The 25,886-nt window shown below is 38.2% G+C and overlaps 1 protein-coding gene and 1 long non-coding RNA gene across 2 annotated transcripts; one reads left to right on the top strand and one right to left on the bottom strand.

The window, feature by feature from the left end:
• Positions 1 to 3,114: 3,114 nt before the first annotated feature.
• LOC135328387 (uncharacterized) lies at positions 3,115 to 9,274 on the bottom strand. Its single transcript, XR_010389218.1, has 3 exons — positions 9,196 to 9,274; positions 8,245 to 8,639; positions 3,115 to 3,811 (listed from the first exon to the last, which is right to left on the bottom strand). It is a non-coding gene; the product is annotated as an uncharacterized LOC135328387 (long non-coding RNA).
• Positions 4,158 to 21,450, top strand: ASIC5 (acid sensing ion channel subunit family member 5). The gene is made up of 10 exons (XM_026120189.2): positions 4,158 to 4,197; positions 8,174 to 8,480; positions 10,476 to 10,707; positions 11,864 to 11,986; positions 12,928 to 13,077; positions 14,221 to 14,368; positions 16,578 to 16,634; positions 18,777 to 18,945; positions 20,553 to 20,644; positions 21,251 to 21,450. The coding sequence occupies exons 1-10, from the start codon at positions 4,158 to 4,160 to the stop codon at positions 21,448 to 21,450; spliced, it is 1,518 nt and encodes a 505-aa protein (XP_025975974.1).
• Positions 21,451 to 25,886: the final 4,436 nt, after the last annotated feature.

The raw sequence follows: 25,886 nt of genomic DNA, 5'->3' as shown, positions 1-25,886 counted from the left end.
GTGAATAAAGACACATAAAGGGAAAGGGGATTTGACACCAAAACCTCGGCTCAGTGAGTATTTCACGATTTTTCAAAACTGGCATTGGTCTTTAACCAGAATTTGGAGTTAATAGTCTCTTTCAAGAAAAAATAAAATTTAGCAACCTTAAATAAACAAGCTTAAAGTTGATGCAATATTAAAAATCCAATCAGACATTTGTATTTAGGGGGAGGAACAGAGCTCAAGGTCTTGCAAACTACAAACAAAGAGAAGAGATAGTGCTGCAAGGATTTTTTTTTAATATTGTATTTGTTCTACTTCTTAAACACAAAGAACTGTGTCATCACTTCTCAATGCACGTTTAACTTCCACTAACATTTCACATGTCCCAGCACAGTCTTCCTCTGCTGTCTATCATTTGTGGCTCTGCAGAATGGAGCACAAATCTTTCACGTAACTCAATATCTGGCCCTGTTAGTCAGAAATGCTGGGATCAAGTCTCCCACCCCAAACTTTACTTAAAAAGGAACTCATATTACCACCAATTCCTCCTACTTCTTTTTTAATATACAGCATTACATATACAGTATTTTCTTAATATACAGCACTCATGATAACTGCGCTTTCACTTGTCTGCTGGCTGCACTCAGACGCTCGGGGATCTGAGCCTGCCCTCCGCATTCTCCCAGGGGAACAATTTCTCTTCTTCATATTCTGACTGATAGTTATTTCCAGGGTATGGAGAAAATGTTCTTTCACTGTTATTAGCAAAACTTCCTCCTTTCGTCAAGGAAATGAACCAGTATCAACAAAACTAATAAAGATAAGAAAAACAACAAATCTTGAATACAGGTAAGAATACGCCGGCTGCCACAGAGTTCTCCCAAGGCAAACCGTTCCTCTTTCGACACTCAGCAGCCGCATCTGGCAAGGTTCAACTCTTTAGCACAGGAAGGCTGTTGTTTTTCCCCTCCTAAACACACTAATACTGCTTATGAATACGGTGCAGCAAAATCCCGAGCTGGAGCCATAAGCTACTCCCATGCCCTCACGTGGCCGCCCGCATGCTGCTGCTCCCTCCACGGCACGGTTGGCTGGCAGGAGCCGGGGGCTGGCTCAGGACAAACGCTGATAACGATTTGCTAATCTGATGCTACTTGGTATTATGGCTCAGATGATGAAATAGACTATATGCGTCTTAAACCGACAAATTAAAAGAGCCTGGAAGGTACTATAGCGTGTTGGCAGGAGAGACTAGAATTCAAAATGATCTTAATGCATTGAAGAAAGGCACTGAAATAAATACTGTGCCGTTTCAGCGGAGTAGTACTTGGAACTTCAGCAGGGATAATCAGGCTAGCAAATAAAAAAAATTTCACAGGTGATCTGGATATTTCAGTTAATCAAAAATAAGCAACATAAGTTGCTCATAATAAAAAATCTCAAAACAGAGACACAGACCCAAAGAGTCTTCGGACCCACTCTGAGCCCATTTTTTTGCGGCTCCCCTCTATGGTGGACTTGAGCAGCATACCTGCTTTGAAGGAAAGACCAGGACAGAGGCTTCCTTTCACTATTAGTTACAATTTTCCACATATCTCAGCATCTCCCATGAAATGGCAAAGACAATGCATTGCCACAGTCCAGGTGGTGGCTACTAACTTTTTTTCTTCACCATTTTTCCTTTTTTACTCGTATTTTATGTGTGAATTAAATAACTGCAGTTCTGTATATTAGTAAATGCTCTTCTTTGCACTACTTTCTCTGTCTTAAAAGGAGATATTTGAGCAGGCTCTATTAAAAAAGGGAACGAGGCAAAGCATCGTAAGAAGCATCAATGCCTATAAAACACTTACAGAGTCTCACATGGTGCAACAGAAGCTGGAAACACTTTGACGCTTTCTGAAGAAAAAATCCAGGAAAAGCTAAATATGTACCAAATACAAGAACCAGACATTTTGTTGCAACTGAGTTATAAATACACAAGTTTATCAGAAACACCTGTCTCAGCAGATAGCTATACAGTTGTGTTGGCTACAGAATTTTTTTTGAAGTCAGCACCATAGGAAAAGAATAGAAAAGAAAAGCACTGAGGACCAGCTTCAAAAAAACATTTTGAGTATACAATTTATATACTTTTGTCCAAAAATTCGTGGCTACCTCTGCCACCGGTTGGTTTTCCTCACCTTTACTTATACACATTGATAAGATCCCCCCTCAGTCTTCCCTTCTCCAGGCTGAACAGTCCCATCCCTCGCAGCCTTTCCTCACAGGAGAGATGCTCCAGTCCCTTCACCGTCTGGACTCGCTGCAGTGGCTCTGCGTTTCCCTTGTGCTGGGGAGCCCAGCACTGGACACAGCACTCCGGCTGTGGCCTCACCAGGGCTGAGTGGAGGGGGAGGAAATATGGAAGAGATCCATAAGCTGTAAGCTGTTTCTGCAAACAACTTGGGAAAGATGAAAAAATACTACTAAGAATTCATTCTGCAAGTTACTTAGTTAACAGATTTTGTATCTGGACTAGCGGGAGGAGGAAAGGGGGAGCTGTCATTTCCAGGGCCATTTTGCAGACTCTGAGGCAGGTTGACCACACAAGACGGTTACTTTTTGCCCCCTAGTGTTTGCTTAAGAATAAATTAATGTAAAACAACCAGAAAAGAAAATTTAAAAACCCCTTATTTCCTTCCGTAAAAAACAATCACAGAAAATACGGCAAGTTAGTCTAATGTTTTAAATAAGCATAAAAATAGAAGTGAAGAGTGCTTATCAGCTGAACATGTGAAAAAAGACACTAAGATGAATCATATTTGGCCTGTAGAGAGCTACTTAGAGTTTGTACTTCTTTAATCATATGCACATTACAGTATAAAAGACCAATACGATATTAAGAACACAGGTAAGTTTTAAGTGACATTGTGGCTGTTGCCTGGTACTGTGAATTAGAATGTTTTATTTTAATAGGAATCAACAGATCTGCAAATAAATGCTCAGCAGCACATTAGATATGGTTGAACAACGTATAGATACTGAAAAACAGTTTACTTTTAAGTACTTTACTGCTTGAGCGAACACAAGTGCCGCTTGGAGCTTGGCTCATCTGTGAGCTGTTCCTGGCACATTTTACAAAAGTAAGAGATTTCCAAGAAGTTTGGTATAGAAATCCACTGCATGTCACACTGGAATGACTAGATAGAGTTCAGTGCTTTAACCAGACTACTGTAGCTTGAACGTAGCCAGAAAACAGTCACTGAACAATTGGACAGTGAGGTGATGAAGGGCCAACCTAATTTACCTAGAAGGTATGGGCATTAAACTGGACCATTACTAAGCAGCCCCCAAATTCCCACCACCTGCAGAACAGAGAGAGGATGTGGAGTTTTCTGGATCTTCCTGAAAGGTTAACCAAGCACATCCCAGGCCTGAATTTTTTTAGTATTTCCCTGTTGCCTTTTATTAGATGCTCAGTTCTTTCCTTGAAACATATTTCAAACACTGTCATACCACACGGGTAAAACAAAATCAGCTCCCATACTTATTCATAAGCAGTTACCGGAACGAGAGACTCTGCCTGTGTTTTCATCCTCACCCACTTGGTTAGTTCTCAGTAATAACAGTTCATTTTGGGGGGCTAAACCCCACAAAAACATTAAATATGGAGCTGGCTATGAAGGCAGCTATTCGAAGCATGGGGAACAGCTGCGTTCTGCTGATGGAGGCAACCCGCTGGCAGACATTCATGCCCTTCAGGGCAAGATGGGCTCCTTATCTGTTAGAGCAAATTTGTTCAGTTCCAAACAGCACAATATTTTAGTGAAGACAACTAGTCCTTCTGAAAGAAAAGAAATAATATGAAAGAAAGTCATTGGCAAGGTAAGGCAATGTACAAGATAGAAGGCTGGATTTCTACCATTATTGGTATAATTTTATATACACTTGAAATATATATAAATACATATGTCTGATCCCACCATAAAGCTAATCTTCTCTTTTACTTTGCAGACCGTGTTATTTAAAGGCAAAACGTAGCAACCCTGGCAGGTAAATTGCCCAGCGTTCTGTGTCATTGAGTATCACCTCCCATTTAGTTTTCTATAAAAGCCATTACCTAGCAGTGATTGCAGTGATAAGGCAGCTTAGTATATTCATTCCTTCCTTACTGAAACAAGAACAGCCTCATGGAGCAACTTGGGAGATTCATTCGACTGGATGCTAAAGGTATGTAAGCAGACATACTAGAGCGCGTTAGCAGAAGTTTTACTTACATGTAGGCATTTCTTTTTCAGAATTGACAAGCAAAATGAGAAAAGATGTCTCCTTTCTTTTGTAACCTTGTCCAAAAATAGCAGTAGTGTACATTTTTAGGATATAAAGAAGAAAAATAAGAAAGGAAGCTTGTAGAGAAAATGTTACACTTAAGGAGTGAGAGAATATCTGCAGCTATTGCTCCTTTACACATTTAGAATAAAACTAACACAGCTTTAACTAGGCAATGCCTTTCCTGAATGATACCATACTTCAATGATTTTTATATTAAGACAAGAAGAAAACCTTGAATCTATCTAGACTAACTAACCCTTACACAGACAAGTCACACAGGACCTCCTTGAATTAACTCCTCCTTACAGGTAAGAGCTCTGGCTGAGCTTGACCATACTTTTCAAAAAGCCATTCTCTAATATTTCCATTAATGAAGATCTGATGACAATTAAACACTGGAAATGTGAAAATAAAATGTGTACCTTATTTCTAATATGAAAGAGCTTAGCTTCCAGTTCTTCTCACTGGGTCTTCTTACTGTTTTTTTTGTTTGTTTGTTTGTTTGTTTTGTCACTAGATAAAAAAGCCTTATTATCACCTATCTGTTCCTATACAAGTAGTTACAGATTTTGATCAAGCTAAGCTCTGTGAAGTTTTGAAGTTGTTACATAAACTCGTAATATTCCCAGCCACATATCCCTGGTTATATATCAAGGAAATTTCTTTCCCCTGTAACTACATTGGACTGAGAAATCAAGTCCATCTGATTAACCATCATAGTTCTCAGGGCTTCTCCAGGAATCAATGCTTCCTGAGACAAAGTATGTGCTGCCTGTCCTGAACCTATGGTCTACCTTATATGTTCTTAGATGCATCTTTTTTCTTTATTTGGCTATACTGAGATACGTGGTTTGCTCCTGGACCTGCAGTCCTCTCATTAGTCACCTCCTTATTTTCTCCCTTACTTTCTTAATCTTATTTACTTAATCCTTTAACCTTACTTACTTACTTAATCCTTTAACCTTTGGATCCTCTACAGAAATTTTTTCATCCACCTCTTTGATAGAAATATTTTATTATTTTAGTGCCTACATTAGACGTCCTTTTTACCGCTACTAAAAGAACGAGATCGTTTTCCCAAACTTTACTGTCTGCCTAAGGTCTCCCGAGACCTAACTGTCTACCTAGCAGCAGCTTGGAGACTCTAACTCACTTACTGAAGGCTGTTGCAATTGCATTGGCCACACTGCCCTAGCCCTGATGTGCACAGTCTAAGTTTTACACAGCATGGGAAGAAGGGCTAATCATTTATAATCTCATACCCATTGGCATTGTTTTGGTATATTATTTTACTTTCATTAAGTAAATCCTGGAATAAATACTCTACCATTAATTATCCCCAACTGAATGGCTAATGTGGGCTTACACATTTGATATTATTTCCCAAACTATTATATATAGGAAATCTCATATTAAAAATATATTACTAGTGACTACATAGAGTAGTTAACTACTATTTAAAAAAATTAGAGAATTTTCTATGGAAATCTCAAAGTAGAATAAGGATTCTTAAAGACTTTCTTAAGTCTTTAAGATTCTTAAAGTACTGTTAACTTCTCTGGTGAAAGACAGCAAAGACAGTGGCAGTATAATGTTAGTCTTATGCATTAATGGCAAAACCTACACAATTACATAAGTCATTATATACAGTTATTGTAGCACCTATGCACAATAGCTGAAATACAGTTTAGTTACATGTGACATAGGTTCTAAGTCACAGTTTTGCTGAATAAACTAGCTAGTGATTTTTGATGGTAGTGGATCTTTATGTAGGGATATGCTATTGTTCTCTTACCTAGCACAACCTGTACAGGAGGAATATATACAAACCGCACCTTACCTGGGGAAAAAAGGTTTAATCTGGCTAGTCTCATGTTGAAGTCTATGGGCAGCAGATGCAGACACATGCTAGGAATGTACTTTGCTTCGCTGTTATTCAGGGAACATGCAAAGTGCTCCTCTTACAGCACATGCTCTGACGTGAGAGAAGCCTAGAAATGCCACTTATATCAAGTGCAGCAGACGCAGAAATCCAGTGCATTAGCCAGATGTCCGTCTAGATAACCCTCTTGAACACTATGAAGAGATTGTACCAGTAGGTTATGTAGGCTCCCATTCCCTCTGAACTTTATTTTATTTATTTATTTATTTATTTTGGTTAAGTTCCAATCTGCAATGTATTTTGTAATTCCTGGAAATAAGAACAATTGCCATAAATAAAAACCTAACTTGCATTTAGAAATAGCCTGAGAAGTCATTGCTGAAGTCATCATTCAACGACACTGTGAAGCCATTCTAATTCATTGAAGTCATCGTGCATTTTAAAAGAACCAGACTGAGGCCAAAGATGAACGATTAAAAAAATTGCACCTTCAGGTCCTGAAAACAGTTGCCAGCATGTATGTCTGGCAACAGCAGAATATAAAATTCTACCTATTCTTCCTAGGCCAACATCTTAGTCTGTGCTTGATCATTTCCCCTTAATTCCTGTGTCATGGACAAAAGCACACATGGCTTAACAGCTTCCCAGAGGGATTCAGAAGTCACTAGAACCAGAAGAGAAACTTTTCAAGAGATTTCCAGCAGAAAGACATTTGACAGTAAAAAGGTGGCACAGTAAATTGTACCAGTATTGACAAAAGCTCTCACATAAATTTTTAATAAAGAAACAACACAAAGGAAATTCTTCCCTTTCAGAAACATTTTGAAAACCAGAAATATCTGGGGTTTAATTCTTACAGTCTGCAGAGAGGCCAAAGCAACGTCCCAGAGCGTTGATGTGTTCACTACAGCTTCGGCAGGTGGCTTTTATATCCCTTTGTTCCTTTGTCCAACTACAAAAGCCTCAAGTAAGTTATTTGGTCTAACAAAGGGTATATTCTCTTCCTACAACACATGCCACACTATTCAATCTATTTTGGGGTTAAAACCCATAAAATCTGGGAGGCATTCAATTGCTGTTAAAGGCTTCTCTCAATCATTTATTTTCAGACCCCAAATACTGACGTCTGGCAAAGTTTTGTTAACTTACGATTTCTGTAGACTTTCTTAGTGACAGGATAGAGTAGCAGATAACAATCTATAAGTGAAGCACTTTGCAAAAAGCCTGGTCCAATTATGACTAGATATGGGGAAGGCCTTATCAAACATCCCTTGTTTCAATGTTTTGTGGTCCCAGATCTCACAAGATCATTCACCAACAAACTGTATTTGACTACATTTACAAGTATTGATTATATTCATTGTTGTTGTAGCCCTTAACCTTAGATTTTTTTTTTAACATCAGTTTGAAGAAAGCAAGGGATAAATGAAAATTAAAAACATTCCTACTGCAAAGGTATGCAATTAGACTAATACAAACCTAAAGAAAAGGCAGTAGGTCTCCCTTCGAACCTGTACCATTTAAAGTTATATCTAGAAACTTTCAATAATGAAAGAATGAAATTCTGAAAAAGATAACATTCCCTTTTTATCTTATTTCTCAAAACAAGTAAAAAGGACCAGGCACCTAATGGGATATTACTGAAAGTAGCAGATCCTTAGCTTTTTATAACAGGTTCACCCCATCCTGCAGTTTTAGATCACAGAGGCATGTCAAATTCTAATCCCTTCCATAAAAGTGAAACTGTTCATTTAAATTAATAGGTTATACTTAAAATACTGAAAGGTTTACTCCATAGGCAGCACTGAGCTAATCCTAGCACACAGCATTTCCAGAACTCTAGAGCATCCTTAGAAGCAAGTTTATCACTTTAAGAGACAATTTACAGCTGTTATAAACTGCTCTCCAGTGTCAGAATTACATAGGTTCCTTTCCTAGGTGCCATTTAAATGCTAATTTAAAAGACGTGTTTTCATTTTGTTCAATATTAAGGATTATTGGAAAAGACACGGTTGTACTTAATAAAGAAACTGCTGCCACGTGTGGAAGAGAGAAAGAAGTACCATCAGGAGTTTGCCTCATCCACTTCATTTCATGGAGTGCATAACATCGTCCAAACGCAGAGCAAGACACGCAGAGTGCTGTGGCTGTTAGTAGTCATGGGCTCCCTTGCCATCGTCATTTGGCAAATCTGCAATCGCTTCATCTATTACTTCAGCTGGCCAACCACAACATCGGTTTATGTTCAGTATGTGGAAAATGTTGAATTTCCTGCTGTGACTTTTTGCAACTTGAACAGGTAACAGCTACTTTTGTTGTCCACTTTTGAGAGGCAACAAGTCTTTACCTGACAAATATAAAGTAGTCAAACTCCCCAGCTTCTTTAGGCAAATCACACAAAAGAGGAAAACATGGCTCTAAGGAGTGCATATTCCACCCAGCTGTGAAGAGATTTTAACTGAAAAAGAAAATAAGAGAATCAGGGGAGAGAGGTTGATTCTCATTTTCCCCCTCCTTCAAATAAACAATTGCACCACAGATCTGTAAGTGAGACTAAGTCTCTACTTTTCGAAAAGTAAGTTGGAGTAGAAAAACCTCTCTGCTGTTATTCTTCTATGTAAACCATATTAACCACGAGTGCTCCTTCTACAATGTGACTATGGTACCATCACATCAAAGTTAAAAATAAAAGCCAAGATTTGCAAATAGAGAAGCTCAAATAGAAACTTCATACAAATACAGAAATCTTATGCAGAGCAGCTTGCTCTTTCAGAGGTGCTCAGCCTTTACACTTCCAGCTGACGTCAGTGGGATTTGCAGGAGAGAAGCATTTGGCATGTCTGAATGTCATGTATCCAACCAGTATCTTTGCTACGGGTTTCCACATTTGAAGATACTGGCCATGATTTAGATGCTTCAGACACTTTAAAAGTAATGTAACAAATGTGCTACCTGCTTTTTAGAGCAAATATATAATCTAGCAACAGTTTTAGAAATATAGACATTTTACTCACATTGTTTCATCCAGAATGATAAGTTTTGTTATCATCCACCTTCTGCTGGCAGAATCAGCCGAAAGTCCAGCTTTCAAACATTCGGAGCCTCTCTGCTTTATTTTTGTTCCTCACAATTGCCCTGCATAAAGCTGTCATGGGTTATGTTGCAGAACATACACTGCAGATGGAAGTCTCTCCTGAGTACAGCGGGCTGTGTGTTATAGAAACCTCTCAGTTCTTGTAACTATAGCTGCAGCATATTGTAAGTAAACAGTCACCTACTGAGCATGGCAGCTGTCAGCTTAAGTGACAATTAAGTGACAATTTTCTTCCACATCCATCTGTTCATGCTGTGCTTATTCTTTCTTCCTGTTTTTAGTAACGTTATTTGTTGGCAGAACAACATCAAAGAGGCATAGAGCTATCTTTATCTTTTGCCTCAAATTCAGTTGCAAAGATCTGTTCCTGCCAGTCTTCCTTGAGTCTGAGCATTAAGATCTATCATACAGGTAGACTGATATGTTTAAAAAAATAGGATTAACACAAAAAGGCAATTCTAAATAAAGAACATGCTATTGCCATGTGCGTATACATATATTGTTTTATTCACTTTTCAGCATTTTGAGATCAAACCTATCATAACTGCACAGCAAACCCTTAATTTACTTCAGTGAGTGACTTCAATGCTCTATGTCAGGAAAGCACCTCTAATACCCCATCATGGTTTTGAGATTTTGAAGTGGATTCTAGGAATAAGGGTCACCCTTGCTTTATGCCACTGTGTCACAACCACAGAGCTCACGAGAGCTCTCCACTATAGATTGTAGTGCCTTAGTAACTAGGTACAAGCAAATACTGCAAATCCACCAAGAAATCAGCTTTCTGATTAATGCAACACAGTCTTTTTCAAGGAATAGCCCTCTCAGCTAGTTTCCTACGTGTCAATGCAATTGCTCAGCTGGTCCTCAGTTCTACAAATCCAGGTTTTGGCTTCTGCAGGTGGCCAGTCTACAGTTTTTGTAACAACCACACACAATAGAAATGTTGCTAATATAATTGACCAGAACTGACGCAGGAAGGGGTCCTTCCTATGTTTTCAGGTATAGAAAATTCCCTGTTCCTAGAAATGGAGGCCGTATTCCTTATTCATGTTGTGGAGATCAAAGTGCAAATATGGTGGACAAGAATCAGATATAGCCTATGCACAGACAACAAACAAATCATGTCACAATTTGGCAAAAAGAGCACTGTGATCAGCCCTATAACTCTGCAGAACTCTTTCTTCTTCCTGCTGACAGGTTTCAAGCTCATGCAGTAACCAACCTCCAAATCATTTTTTTTCTTTGGAGCATCGTGTCTGGAGTTCTCCAAGAAATTTCTATGAAAGATAACTTTTCTCAAGAGCTAAATGATTTCCTTCTTGGAAACCAGAACTTCAGCATTAAAGAGTTCACAAGGGAAAACGGGTTTTATCTCAACAGCAGCACATTGCTAGAATGTGAATTTTTTGGAAAGCCATGTTACCCAGAGGTAAATATTTTTCCTTTTACTAGAACAGTAGCACGGAGGGCAAAGGGGATATATTCTCACCAGCAAACTTTAGACAGCTAATTTGGCCAGCTACGCTCCCTGCTTTCCTTTGGAGAGATGGAAAGACGAGCTCCTGCTCTAAATCACCCTGCAGAGACTGCCTAGTGAGGCTCCCCGAGCTCTAAATTGGGATCTCAATCTAAATTGCTTTCTACCTAATGCCCCTTCTGCATAAACATCACCCTTTAAAAAACTGCAAGGCCTCCGGGCTTTATCGAGCAGCATTTTCAATAAATGGCCTATAACTAAGATTAGTTTGAATGGAGTTTTTGCAAAACGCAATTGCATATTTGCACTCAGTTGATGGAATTAGTTTTGCTCTTTAAGTCCAGAATAGCTAGGGTGACTCTATGCAGAACCCACATAAGTTTTAAATATGGAGATGAATAGAGCCCATATTTGGGAATTTTGGACAATAACCAAAAAACATGATCTTCCCATTTTCATGTCAGTTCTTACATAGAGTATTTTCCAACTTAAATAGAACAAGGAAACAGAAAAATCAGACTTATATTCTTTTGGGTTAATCCAAACTTTAAACATCCTGTCCTTTCTAAAATTAGGCTTTGATGAGTTTCCTTAATTGAAAAGATACACTAGTACCTAATGGCTAAAACTTTAAAGCAGTCAGATGCAATTATATTAGCAAATGTTTTCAGTTAAATGACCAGGGTTTTTTTGGTGCAGGTATTTTATGTCTTATACTTTCATCTATAGTATGACAGTTTCTTTTGAAATGAAGCCTTCACTAAACATCTACTGAAAAAATTAAACAAGTTGTTTTCCACTATATAATTTCTATAGAATATAACAAGTGTAAAAAAACAAAACAGGGCCTCATTAAATGATTCTGAACAGCCCATAGGTACTAAAAAACAATGTGAAATTCTCCTTTAGATTTCTATAATTCCTTTCTTATAGGAAGGCATGAAATCCTTTTGATAATTTCCATCAGTTACAACTTTTCTAAGTGTAATATTTAACACTTCCTTTTCAATTTGGCTAAAAATAGCCAATCTCTTGCACTGTGACTCACTAATGTAATTTTAAGTGATCTTGCTTTTATTTTATTCTTCCCTATATTCCTTTTTTGAAGGATTTTGAACATGTTTTCACTGAATACGGAAACTGCTTTACTTTTAATCACAATGATCTTCCAGTAAAGAGAAGAGTTAGTGTGTCTGGACGAGGTTTAAGTTTACTTTTTGATGTCAATCAGGTACAGTCATCCTAATAATTCTATGCATGTGGTAATTTATAGATTAGTAGATTTTTACATACTCCTACAGAATTTCACGTGCAGACTTCTGTTTCAAGACTATCTCTTTCTGACTGAGAGGAGATTTTAGAGGAGATATACAATTCTGGTTTAAAAATTTGAGATGAATATTGATTCTGTCCTCAGCTAAATTCCTCTGAAAGTTGTGAATAAGTGTAAAAATCAGTAGTACAACTCACTCACAACTGAAACACATCATCAGAGCAGTAAAATAATTCAATGCAAGCACTTCAGGAGAACATCATTTAATTTTAAATAAAGGCCGAGTGGGGAAGATCACATGGAGCCAATTTCTACCTACCAAATGTTGGTTTCAGTAGCAGCTGTAAGTGCTTGGTGCCAGCTAAGATCTGATCTTGGCACTGTAAATAGCTTCTCATCTTACTAGGATTGCTTTTGGCCAACAGAAAACAGAAAACTCAGGGAATATCACCTATGAGATTAGGGAAGAAAACTAAGATTTAGAGTGGTAAAATGAGTTAGACATTCAGTTTGGCTCTCGAGGAATCATAGGAGACAGCAGTGACAGGTTCTGGAGATGGTAATGGAAAGTCTGCTGAAACATGAGAGGTAGCTGCAAGTAAAAGGAATAGATCTCCAAGTTGCGAGTCATCGCTGGTCTACGCCTTCTTGCTTTTGAAGGTGGAAGATAACAGAAGGAGGAAAAAAGCCAACAGTTTAGAATAACTGGAAGGAAACCCAAATAGACATGCAAAGGACATTCAAGTCAGTTTGCTTTTACACTTTTCTCTAAGTTACATTCAAAGATGTAACTAGAGATTTTAAACAAAATAAAACAACACTGCACCATTTTAAATAAAGGTAAAGCCTCAGATGATAAACAAAGACACTGCAATTTTAAATAATTCTTTCTGTATCAGGCGCAATTCACTGATGACCCTTCCCTCGGTTATATTGACGCTGGTATAATTTATGTTGTCCATTCACCCAAAGAACTTCCACGCTTTGATGGTTTAGGTTTATCAACACCAGTCGGCATGCACGCTCAGGTTGCAATCCGCCAGCTGAAGGTAAGGATTTTCTCCATCAAGTAGAAACAGCAGTCTTTACTTTCTCTTATTCTATTCTGAAGTGTGACAATGACTGAAAGATTTTGGAAATTAAAATATTTACACCACAGTCACTCCTGAGAATAATGTTTCCTCCAGCCACAAACAAAATTACTGCTCTCTTTTTTCCAGATATCATTGGTCTTCATAATCTGTTTTACTAAAGTCAGCCTTTCTTTTCTAACATCTTACAAACTCGCTGCCATCTAATGCTACAAGGATATTGTTACAAGGATATTGAAACAGTTGTCCAACAACACATTCTATTACTTTAATGTCATACCAAAGAAAGACAAATTACTTACTATATTAGAGCCTAGACTGATGTTGCTATATGATATCTAGAAGAGCATCTAGAAGAGCAGGTTGTTGCTTTTGTTTTAGACAAAGGACATTTTCTCTAGAAATGATAAAATGTTACCAGGCTGCTGTTTTTACATTAAGACAATCAACCTCAAAATAATGCAAATTTTCCATGTTCTTATTCTGTTTATGACAAATCCTGGTATATCTCAAAAAAATGCACTCTTCAGACACTGTTTAAGACATGTGACTCTAATTCTTCTGTTTTTCCACAAGCCTAACCACACTCACTTAAGACAAGGACATAGCTTCCCATTTTATCTTGTCCTGTTAAATTTGAAATCAACACATATATGTATTTTCAAATGTGAGGAACAGACAACTACTTACAGAAGGCATAATTTCTTTTTTCTCTGTATTTAATTCTCTTCTCAATTTCAGAATCAAGCTGGTGCGGCTCAGCTTGCTGAACTGTTTTTAAGGGTGATATATTGCTCATTCTTGATATCAGGACTTTGAAGTTCTGACATGCAAGTTAAAGTGAGCTCTGCTTCCTCCTGGAATCCTATAGAGGTGGACTACCCTAGTGAACTAGGCTAACTCATAGGTCTTATTTTTGCCATGTAAGAGAGGAAACGATTTTTAAAATAACTCCAAAAGCACAAACTGTAATTGCTTCCAGTTAAATCACAATATTTATGCTTATGCCTCAAACAGGCTTCCTTCAGCACTTTAAAATACGAGAAAATAATATTTAAAATAGATACAAAAATTATATCTTCTGTTACTACTACCCTACAGACAATTATTCAAGAATACCCATGGGGAGAGTGCAAGCCTGATATTAAACTTCGACACCACGAGATTTATAGTACGTATGGATGTTTGCAGGAATGCAAGGCCCGGTATATACAAGACTGGTGTGGCTGTTTACCATTCATTCTTCCAGGTATTTCTCAGAAATATCATATTATCATACACTGTATTTGAAGGTTATCTTGCTAGCAGACCTCACCCATATTTGAACAGCAAGGGAGAAGGGGCAGATGCTTGAGAGGTATCTATAGCTGAGATTAATTTAGTTGTACCAGGATACAACATTTATTTGTTTAAATGTATTTTAACTTACATTAGCTTGTCATTTTCTTTTAATCCAAGAAAATAAGTAAGATATTTGGTCAGCTCTAAACCTAGTGCCTGGTCATTAGCTGATATAGCCCAAAAATCTTGAAAGAAAAGGTTATGCCTCAGGGCTGTGAGACAAACCTCTAGTCTTGAACTTGACCTCCTAGAAAGTTGGGACTAAGTCCATAAAAAGACATAAATTTTCTTAGGTTCTGCAGGACAACACCCATCTTTCAGGTGGTTAGCAGCCACAGCAGGATTGACTGCCCAAAGTTAGAAATCTCAGTTCCCGACATGAACAGGGGAAAAAGTCTGGCACCTATAAGGGCGCTCTGCAAAAGCCAACAGACTTGAATGGGGCTGCAGGAAACACCGAGGACAGATGTGTGCCATTACGCTCCTCTCAAGAATCCCCCCAAGGCACCTTCATCACTCTAGAAATGTAAGGAATAACTCTATTTGAGCCCTGACAAGTGCTCTCACTCCAACCTTTTCAGCAGTAAAAGTAATGATAATACTGTGAGCTCTCTTTGAAGCAAGGACTGGAACCCAAATCTATGCTCTTACAGACATATATATTTTTTGCATATAATTAGTGGACAAGAAAGCCACTGCCAGGCTTCCAGAAGTAGCTGTGGCTGGACCGTAGGCAGGAGGCAGCTCAGCAGAACCAAAAGCCACCAGAGAAGAAAGCAGGCCTGCCCGTCAGCTTTAACCCCTACACCACAGAAACCAGCTGTCAGAACTTGAAAGCATGTGGTAACTGACAACATAATGTCATTTAAAATCAATATTCTAGGTAAAAGACTGCATTCAGTGCTCTCAGAGTGGTGTAAAAGAGGAAGACTTTCGAACAAGTCTGCTCTGAGCTTTCACTTGAAGCTATTTTCAGAGCAATCTCCCACCATAGAGAAAATATTAAAAGAAATTGTACAGAAAGTGGATTAACTGCTCCTGCTTAATGCTGCAGTTAGAAGGAAACAAAATAGAAAATAGCTCAAACATTTTATCGGACATATTCTTTTTAATATCTCACGCACCTCTGTGAGCTCAACATACAAGAGAATCTAAATGCCGAGTATAGGATAGCATAGGAGTGATTATACATAATCTTTGCCAAAACCTGCTGCTCACAAATCCTAACATTTTTGGAGACATTAACCTGCCTGACACTGAAGGAGTATTCCTTAAATTGCGTTACAGTTCACTATTATTTCCATTAGTCACTCTAATAAGTGGCCTGACAACTTTAGGAATTTTTTTCTGTAGGTTTGTACATTTGCTTACAGAGATTTTTTCAGGGCAATGAGTGATTGTTATTACATCATTCTAGGTGATTTATTCCAAAAACAAGCTTTCCTGGTACACAGGCAACCCTAATTCTTTTGCAAAAGTTTTAAGGATAGTGACTAGTTTCAAAATTGTGATGATGATGTGTTTGTGAGGAAAAACAGAGCGCCTATCTTTTAAACACCTGTATCAGATATCTGGGCACTTCTAAAGGGCTAAAGGGCTAAGCAAAATTTCCATGTAAGGAGATAATCTGGGGTAAAAAGTTAGGCCACCCAAAATCCAAAAGTTTTGCCATTGGCCCAGGGTGATTTCTTACCCCTAAGGTAAACAACTCTTGCATGAAGTTTTGAACTGCCATTGAAACGTGTGGGGTATAATCCTGTATACCATCTCCCTACTTTGTTTTTTATTTCCATAAGGAAAGACAGAGATCCCTGGCCTTAGCAAGCTAATGTAAAGAGTGAGCCGCCAGCTTGCAGGCAGTCCTGGCTGGCACACATAATAAAGATATTTGCTCCAGCAGCGAGCCTCATGGTTTGTTCTACTATCTTTTTTCCCCGCTATGTACCCCTTTTGGTGTTGGTAACTATTGTGCCAGATTGAACCGTTTTCTCAGTTGCAAAATGAGAAGTATGAAGTGGTATGTAGACTTTGATGAATTTACTCTTCAGTTTAGCACAAGTAGAGCTAAGAGCTAGATTGTTAATTTATGCTCCTAAAGTTATTTGTTTATTTTTAAGGAAATGCAAGAGAATGTGATATACAGAAGTTTTACAGTTGTGTTTATCCTGCAATCTGTAAGTAATAATTTCATATTCATATTTGCTAAGCCAATTCGAAATAGTAGAAATTATTATCAATTAAAACCAAACACTGAAAGTAGTGCTGAAATGAGGCACATCACAATCATTTTAAGATTCTGAAAATAGAGACTTCACAGGGCATTAAATAAGTGCCAGTTAAAAATAGACAATAATTCGTGTTAGTAAAATAGTTCAAAACTGAAGGATGTAAAATTAATTTTCACTAATCAAAATGCTTGCATTTTTGCATCTTCCTGGTGTCATCTTTCTAGCTCCAATGTTCTATTCTTTTTGTTCATGAGAGAAATATGAATAGCACAGTAGTAAGAGGTTTGCTAACTGGTGGAAAATCTAACTCAAAACCACCGGACTTTAAGGTTTTTCCTTTTTAAAATTAAAATGGATTATATGTTTTCAAAATGCTATAAATGTAATTCATTTCCACAGGTAAATAATCTACACACAGTAGATACGAAATTTTAAGTCACTACCATAGGCTTTCTGGAAAATACTGAAAATGATGATCTGAGGAGTAACTTCTTATGAACTTTAGAAAGCCTTCTTTTTAACTGCTTTGGATCCTGTTATGTAACGTGACTCTCCCTTCCCAAAAGAATGAATGCCTAAAGAAAACAAGCAGATTAACATTTTGGGGTTTTTTGCTTTTTTGGATTATGTGTATGCAATATCCAAGCAAGATATGTTACTATGAACAATAACTATTTCTTCTTGTGGCTCTGTTGGAATAACAAATTCCATTAAGTTCGCATCCTTCTATAATCATCGTCTTTGATTGTCTGTCATTGTGGAAATAGGTACATTCCTTAACCTATATTCTGGGATCAAGTTTCACAGAAACCACTGAGTAGCAAACCAAAAAGCCCCCCCCAAAGCTGCTGCGGGTGACTAGGGCGCACGCTCAGAGCTGGGCCCCAGGGAAGTGGTGCGTTACGGTGCTGCACCTGCTGTACCTCCCGCAACGCCCGAGCTCAGGCGTCCGGTCCCCAGAGCCCCGAGCCAGGTGCTAAGTCTCCTTTTACAGAGCAGGAGAGCTTAGACACCTATCCACCCTGAGGCAAGCCAATGAGGTCTACAGGTGGTTAGAGCACTTATTTTAGGCTAAAGGGCCTGTTATGCAGGCTAGACAACCAACAACCCCGACATCCCTGGAGAGTGCCTCAGATCACCAAATAACAGGCTGAGCTACCTCTTCCCCGCCAGACAGCTCTTCTGATTTGCAAAAAGGGAAACCCGCACTCAGAGGGAACAAGCACAACTGCAGCCATCTCACCAGAGCAAATGAAATATTGCAGCCAGGAGGTTATGGTACTTACCTCGGCTTTGGGTTCCAGTTTCTGCTTCAGGGAGTATTTATGCCTTTGACATGAAACAGGTAAAATAAGCAAAAAGAGAAGTGTTGAAGCTAGACCATTTTTTTCTATTTGAATTTCGTCCAGCTTTTGCAGATTTCTATAATGCTTCTTCTGTTAGAGCATCTGACTGGACAGAGGAGTTGCTCCTCCGTTTCTTGAAGAGCCAGACCTGCAGAGCTTTGTGGCTCCTGCTTGCTGTTCAGAAAAAAGAAAACGATCCTTCTGAGATATCTCAAGCCCAATTATTAAAGGGTGGGGGGTCCACACTGAATGGATAAAGTGCGCTTAGCTTACCAAGATCTTTATGTAGTTATCAGACAATGGTAAAATACAACATGTAAAGCATTACCCTTGTTCTGGAAGCCATTGCTGTGCACAGAAAGGAACTGGGTAAATGTCAAGTCATGAAGACTAAGGGAGTTATATATGTAATTGAAAGACTGGCACAAAACATGGCAAGTCTTCTCTTACCCTACTGTTTAACTGTAGGTGAGAAATAATACACATGTAAAACTCTAATGAAGCCAAGGAGAGCTGCAGGTGCCGAATTTCTTTGGAAAAAACGACCAAAGATCCTAAGCCTCATTATTCTGTATCCGTTTCCCAAATGCCAGTTACAAATACTTATTTATTCACATTTCCAAGGACAACTTGCCCCATGTATTTATTAAAGTCCCTTAAAAATCATTTTATAAGTTTCAAAAAATGTCTTAAAACTGTGCTTTCAGAAATATTACATAAATTCTTTCTCCTGAAATTTCAGATGAAATAGAGCTAGAAGGATTATGCACAGCAGGAACCCACAATTCCACTTGTCCTGTCCCATGCGAAGAAACAGATTATCCTACCACTGTCACCTATTCAAGTTTTGCAGGAGAAAAAGCTATAAAATTTATTTCTGCAAAGCTGAAGAGAAGCCCAGAATACATCAGGTAATCTCACTTAATGCTATGCCTATTAAAGAATATGATCCATTACTTTTAAATGTGCCAATGGAATATATGATGTAAATGTGACCTACAAAAAGAGGCACTTGTATAGTATTGATATGATGTCTGTGAGATGAAATAATCTCTTAGACAAAACTGGTTAGGATTTTTATATATTATTATATATCTAAAATATAGTTAGATAAATTTAAGACTTGTCAATGCCATAAAATACATACCCCAGTTAAAAAAATAATGTTCTCCATTAGCTTTCTTGTCACTGATCTCTTAAAACATCAACTTTTGGAACACTTCTGCAATTAAGAATAAAGAAAGAGTAGGGTTATCAGATATTCGCAGTCCATTCAATAGACAAGACTGAGATCTTAACCCTTTCGCAACTGAAGTCAATGAACAACCCAAATAAGGGAATATATCAAGATTATCAAAATTAAACCCATTATTATATGAAAAAATATTAAGCCTTTGAGAACATTTTACCTTTATTGATTAGTTTACTGTCTGTAAACATTGTGTGCAACCCAGCAGTTATCTAATTAAGCAAGCAAAAATACAGAACATTCTTCTGTTACTGAGTTTTACCCAATAGGAATCATGCCAACATATTAATGAGTACATATTCTGAACCATAAAACATGGAGACCTACTGATTTCTGAAAATGTAAAAAGGGAAAAGTTAACTATTTACCACCTTATTGGATCACACCATTAGCAACTCATTATAATAGTAGGAAGCTTTATTAATAGAATCTATTAAAATACAATTATTTTTATTATCACATTTTACATGAATTTTAGGGTTTTCACCTACAGAGAGGAAAGGATCAATTTGTATGGCAAAAACTTCATTTTCAGCAAATATTGTTAAAAAGCTCATTATCTTTTTCCAACCAAAATCTGTATCTATTAGCACTACTGGAAAATAATCACTTCTTTTACCCTTCACTTTTGTGAAAGCAGTTTCTGTGGCTGTTTTATTCCACAACAGTTATGTTTATTTTCTATTCAGTGGTTATGCAGGTTCATAAAGATGAACTCTCTATTCATCTGAATAATTCCACAGGTCTTGCTCCAACAGAGATTTGCATTCTCTTCCACTTTGCAGCATGCAAGAATAAAATTAGGTAAGAAAGGCTATTGGCAGGAGGTAAAGCTAAACGCCTCAGCACAAGACAAATGCTCTTCTGCATAAAAACTCCCATTGAAGTCAGCAGGATTAAATATGCAGTTGCACATAAACAAAAGTGGCAGACTCTGGACCAAAGATACTTCCCAGCACTGTAACTGCTGTAGTTCAGGACACCTGACACTTTCACTCTAGCTTATCTCTAGGACCCTGAAAAAGCTGGAGTTTGCCTCACAAGGTAAACTAGACTGAGATGCTCTTTAACACAAGCTGAAGTTCTTCTCCTCCAATAAGCTCCTTTTATAAGTTATTAGGACGTTTCCTTCAGTCATCTAACTGATTTTTGTAACTTTAATCTCATTGTTCTTTAAAAGACACCATCACACTTCATGCTAATAAAAGATGATAAATATGGACAGCGAACCTGACTGTCTCAAGTGATCCTGTGTGTATTTGTCATTAGGCAGAACCTTGTGCATATTGACATTAAATATCATGATCTGAACTACAAAATGACACAACAGCAGAAGGCCTTGACTGTAGCCGATTTGCTTGGTAAGTGAGTGTTATTTAATATTTATTTATTGTTGATTAATAATTACACTAAAAAAAACTTGGTTTTTTATTCGCTCCCTCCCCAAGTCATGGCCTATCTGGGTTTCTAAGCAAAAGGCAATGCCTTTTATATTATGAGGGCAATAATCACATACTTGCCTCATGCTCATTTTTGAAACAGCCTCCTGCTATTCCATTAAATGACTTGCAATATGAACAATAGCCAAGACTAAGGATTAAGTTTTGCACTCATTTGTGGCTATACAACCTATAGAACTATAACAGTTTCAGGGATTTGGAGCGGAAAGGGAGAAAGAGGGGAAGAGAAGCAAGAGAAAGGTTAAAAAGACAGAAGTAGGAAATATTTTATGTACACGCTCCACAGTAAGATTTGTTGTGTTGTACTTGCTTTTTTTAGAATTTTAATAAATATGTTAATCTTCTCCCATAAACATTCTTAAGAATATTAATTCTGTTTTCTTTTTCTTAAAGTGATGAATTATGTATATTGAATTTATTTAGCTCTTGAACCCAGCAGAGTTTTGTTTGCTTGCTAGACTAAACCAAATGCTTAGGATGACGTTTGTTTATTTCCTTCTGTTAAAGCTGATGTAGGTGGCCAGCTTGGATTGTTTTGTGGTGCCAGTATGATTACAATCATAGAACTCCTTGAGTACATTTTTACTAACTTCTGCTGGATGTGCATCTTTCTTCTACTGAAAGCGCCTGAAATGCCTCAGTGGAATATTCCATCCCAGAACCAGCCAACACAAAAGGAAGAAAAGAAGGGAATACAAGAATGTTAGTGGCTTGTAGAAGCACAAAACTGATTGTTTCTGCAACCGCCTTTCCTTTTTTTAGATACAAAAGAGACAGTAACACCTTCCACAGTCCCCTTCCCTGCACCCCTTACCCTTCCTGCTTCTCTTATTGCCTTGCACTATTTATCTCTGTTAAATAAGCTTAAAGAACGAACTTGGGGAAGTCTCACCTTCTCTCTCTTGTAAAAAAAAGTAATCTTTACCTAAAATTTTGTTTTAAAAGAATTACTGATGTTTTTTAAATAGCATAGCAAGTGATACTGACAGACAATGCAATGTTGCATCTCTGACCCAGTTTAAAACTTCTGTATTTTGAGTGAGGAGAAATACTTCTCCTGCCAGATTAACATACATGACAAGTTCCTTAACCTCCAGTAAAGGTGCAGAATAGCTACATTGAAAAAAGCAGATACTATATGAACCACAAAGTTTTTGCTACTGGTGTACCATTTGAAAATGTTCCAGTGAAGGATATTGTGGCTTTGCCTATCAGAGTTAGAAGTGTGCCTAGAAACAATAACTTCTAGAGTATATTGTCTGTTTGTCTGAAATACATCCAACAAAAAAAAGAAAGAAAAGAAAAGAAAAGAAAAAACTCTTCATGAGTCTGTCTACTACTATAAATACAAAACCTAGCATATCTGGGTGGATGGCAAGAGGGCAAACATAGCCCAAATTCATACTGTTGGACTCCAGCAAGAGCAAACAGACCTGCTTCCCTTCTACTATTTTTCAAAAGCATCAAAAATTGTATAAATCTGTTGCAGAGTTATAGCCGGATTGCTGAAAAGGTTATTTCATTAAGGCAATGAAGCTACCGACCTCACATTTTATAAAGATTCTGTTGACTAAGTTTTTCATTGCTGGAAGCAGTAAAACTTCAAGATGGCTCAGTGGGATTGAGCAACATAATTTCAAAGTTTAAGGTTGTAAAAGAGGATGATAAAGATTAAAGGCTTTATCCAAGTCTTACTAATAATCAGGAAGAATAAGAGTTTCCTTGCTTTAGTGCTAAATCAGGCTTCCTGAAAGGTTATTCTTTTAAAACTGTTCAGAAAAGCTGCTGTGTGAGCTTACAGAGCTCACATCTGTGTAAGCTTATAGAGCAGTAGTGGTTCAGATCCTTACGATTTTAGAGAAGACTTTGGTGACTAAATAAGCTTCCAAAGATGTGTAATAATGTAGCGTAAATAGATACCCCCTCACCCTGCACACACTAAAGCCCATAAAACAAGAAGTTTTATGTGTATTGTGTATTAGAGATTTTCTAATAAGTAAAACATCTTAGTAAGCATCACAACCATTAAAAATTGTGAAAGTTAATAGGATAGGATAATTTCACTTTATACAGTATCTTTAACACACATCATTGTCTAGCATAAACTTCTGAAAACAGTTCTGAATAAATCCATACTTTTCAGAGTCTTTTGCCAGAGTCTATCTATCCAGGTTTCGGTGCATTTGGAGGTGCCAAACAGAGCTCTTATGGAAACCCTTTAGGAGAGGCAGACAAGACATTCTTATACAGCATGCACCCAAGATTAAATTTAAGACTATGTGCTAAAGGATCATCCTGATTGGAAGCACTGATTATTATTCAAAAATAGCCATAAGTAATAGTAATAGATAACTTTATTTGAAAACTTACAGACTATTCTCTAGACTTCAGAATAGGACCCTATAGACGTAACTAACTATGATAATCACAACATTAGGGAGTTACAGATGTGCTGACAAAGGCTATATCATTTTACCTTCTGCATCACTGCTCCCCAGTCAGTGCCTGGGCTCTGCGACCCTCGGACTGCCTGGCAGCAGGCCTCCGCACTCTTCAAAAATACCGGTGCAGTGCCCCAAACTCTCGGCGCGCAGCCAGCTACAGCCGTGCGCTGTAATTCACACTACTCTTCCATACTGTCCACTCAGCCTTGGCCTCTAATAATAAATTGCTTTCCATAAAGAAGGTAGTAAGTGTACTTACATAAGCAGCTGAGTCCCTAAGGTTATTTACAAAGTAATGAAAATGCCATCATTTGGCAACAGCTTCCCTTCAATGTACGCGCTAGGAGAAGCAATTCAGGAAACCCAGGGAAGGTTTCTGCTTCCTAGAAAGAGATGCCTTCGTCTTACTCCTCAGTAACTGCAAGTCAGAGAGACTTTAAGGTTAGCATAGAGACTTTTCTGTGTTTTTCTTGTTGGTTATTCCTGCTGGGATTTTTTCCCCTCACTGTTATCAAGCCCATGCACAATTATAACAGTGACCATACAAAAGGTCTATCTAAGCCTGCTTTCTGAGATCGTATATTGGCCGGCACAGAGTCGCAAGGAAGAAGGCAAAGAAGCGAGGAGGCATACTGGGCTATTGCTCTGAGAGCTCCTGCTCTCCCAGCCTCAGACAGTTTGTAGCTGTAGGATTCCTGAACCAGAAGAATGTCTGGTTTTGGAAGTAGAAATTGGGTTAATGTCGGGTTTCTGGATAAAAAGAAAAGTAGGGGAAAGATTAAACACAGTGATCTAATACACTTTGCATTGCAGAGATCAAAGCGTTATATAGCTGTCACAATGTTTTCGCGGGCGTTGTTTGTTTGCTTCTGCTAATAAGGACTAAATAAAACGAAGATAGTATTGTAAGGACTAAACAAGGGAAAACTGGTATTGTTTCTGCTAGGCAGAAAGTGCAGAGCAAATGAAGCACAGAACACACCAAAAAATCAGCACAAAAGGCCAGTTCTCAAAAAGGCAAGGCTAAACTAAGCAACGATGCAAGTACAGGACTGAAATTACATTTGCTGAACTCCACGGACTTGGGAGGGGGACAGCTGAAATAACTGCTTGCTTATGGATCCCTCTAACACAGAAGGCACTCTGAAGAAAGTACAAAGGCCAGTGGTTTTGCCCAAGGTCAAGCGACAGACTGGGTCTTGGTTTTCCTCAGTAAAGGCTTGTGATGAGATTACATAAAGCAACTGATTCTTCAGCACAGCTAAATATGGCAAATGTGCTGCACAGCAGAGCAGAAGTAAGGATGCTTTTGTACTTTTTGATGTACGATTGTGGTTCTATTAAGGCGACAGAATGTTAAGGAAGGTTTAAGAAAATATTTGGCTTTACTGGATGGGTAAAAATGACATACCTATACAGACAGCAGCAGCAAGGTAGTTTAACTGTTTGACAGATTGTCTCTTAATTTAGCACTACTTTGCTGCTTATTTGTCTGCTTTTTCTTTTTGCAAATGCAGCTCCATGGTCAAAGTACAGAGTTCAGCAAGTTTTCCCTGTGCTAATAATTTGAATTTAAAACATTAATCCCAATTCATTTTCACATCTTTGGGAAAGTAACTCCTGGTACAAGCAAGACAGGTTCCTGATCTAACAGATAGAGAGACTCTGCCATAACAGAATATGTGTGTGTGTGGGGGGGAGGTTGTAAATAATAAAACGGCTTGCATCACATCATTTGAGAAGTTTCACTAGCTCATTTCCTCCTTTCTTCTAGCTGTATTTCAAAGACTAGTGTTGCAATGTAAGTAGCTGACAGCTCTAAAAAAAGTGCCAGAAAATAAGGATTTATGCAGGAGAAGCTACACACTTTTGGCCAAAGAGATCAGCGAACAGGGCTGGCACTTGCTTATCTGGCAAAGCAAAACGAATGCAGAACAGCCTGTACAGGAGAAGGATTTGGATCAGACTTTGGTGTAGTAGATTAATTCATTGCAGTGTCTCACCAGCAGATGTCCCACTTACCACAGGCTTCTCCCGGTACAGGAGGCTTCTCATGCACGGAGTTAATTTCTCAGCACCCTGTTACAGAATTGCTGAACACAACCCAGGCTGGGTTATTTTCCTCTCATTAATAATGCTTTGGAAATATTTCAGAGGAATTACTCACAGACCGAATGTTACTTAGTCTGAACTGAGAAACACTGTCTTTGCAGCACAATGTTTAGATGAATTGGTGAGGTAAACTAAAAACATATATCTATCCCCATTTTCCATCAAAATAAGCCTATCGAGGGATCTACTGAAGAGCTTATACAAGCCAGCTTATACAAGCAACAGTTCTGCTGTGTTGATGAAGGTAAAATAAGAATCTTCCTAATCCTTACCCACTCCTTGAGCCAAAACTATACAGGAGGAAAATAAGTTCCCTATACAAGCACTCAGGTCTGAAGGTAGTTTGCTGTATCTACCCTCTAGCCCTAACACAACATTTTGCACTGTATGCAGCTCTGGTGCTGCTAAAACTTCAGGAAAGCAGTCCTTCTCACCTGAGCAATGCCCAGTGGTGGGATCCTACAACCTCGTGGTCTCTTACGGTGACTTGGAGCACTTTAGCACTGCTCTGGGGTTGCTCAGAGCAACCAAGTCCATTTTGGCAGTCCAGGGATCATTGTGTGCTTCTAAAATCTCAGACCAAGATA

This window comes from Dromaius novaehollandiae, chromosome 4 (genome assembly GCF_036370855.1).
Source record: "Dromaius novaehollandiae isolate bDroNov1 chromosome 4, bDroNov1.hap1, whole genome shotgun sequence".
Lineage (NCBI taxonomy): Eukaryota > Metazoa > Chordata > Aves > Casuariiformes > Dromaiidae > Dromaius > Dromaius novaehollandiae.
Note: the sequence above shows the minus strand (reverse complement) of the source record. Positions and strands in the feature narration are given on the sequence as shown.

Coding starts and splice junctions, on each gene's coding strand:
- ASIC5 (XM_026120189.2), top strand. CDS start 4,158: ATGGAGCAACTTGGGAGATTCATTCGACTGGATGCTAAAG. Junction 14,369..16,577: donor TTTACCATTCATTCTTCCAG/GTATTTCTCAGA, acceptor TTTATTTTTAAG/GAAATGCAAGAGAATGTGAT. Junction 20,645..21,250: donor GACTGTAGCCGATTTGCTTG/GTAAGTGAGTGT, acceptor CTTCTGTTAAAG/CTGATGTAGGTGGCCAGCTT.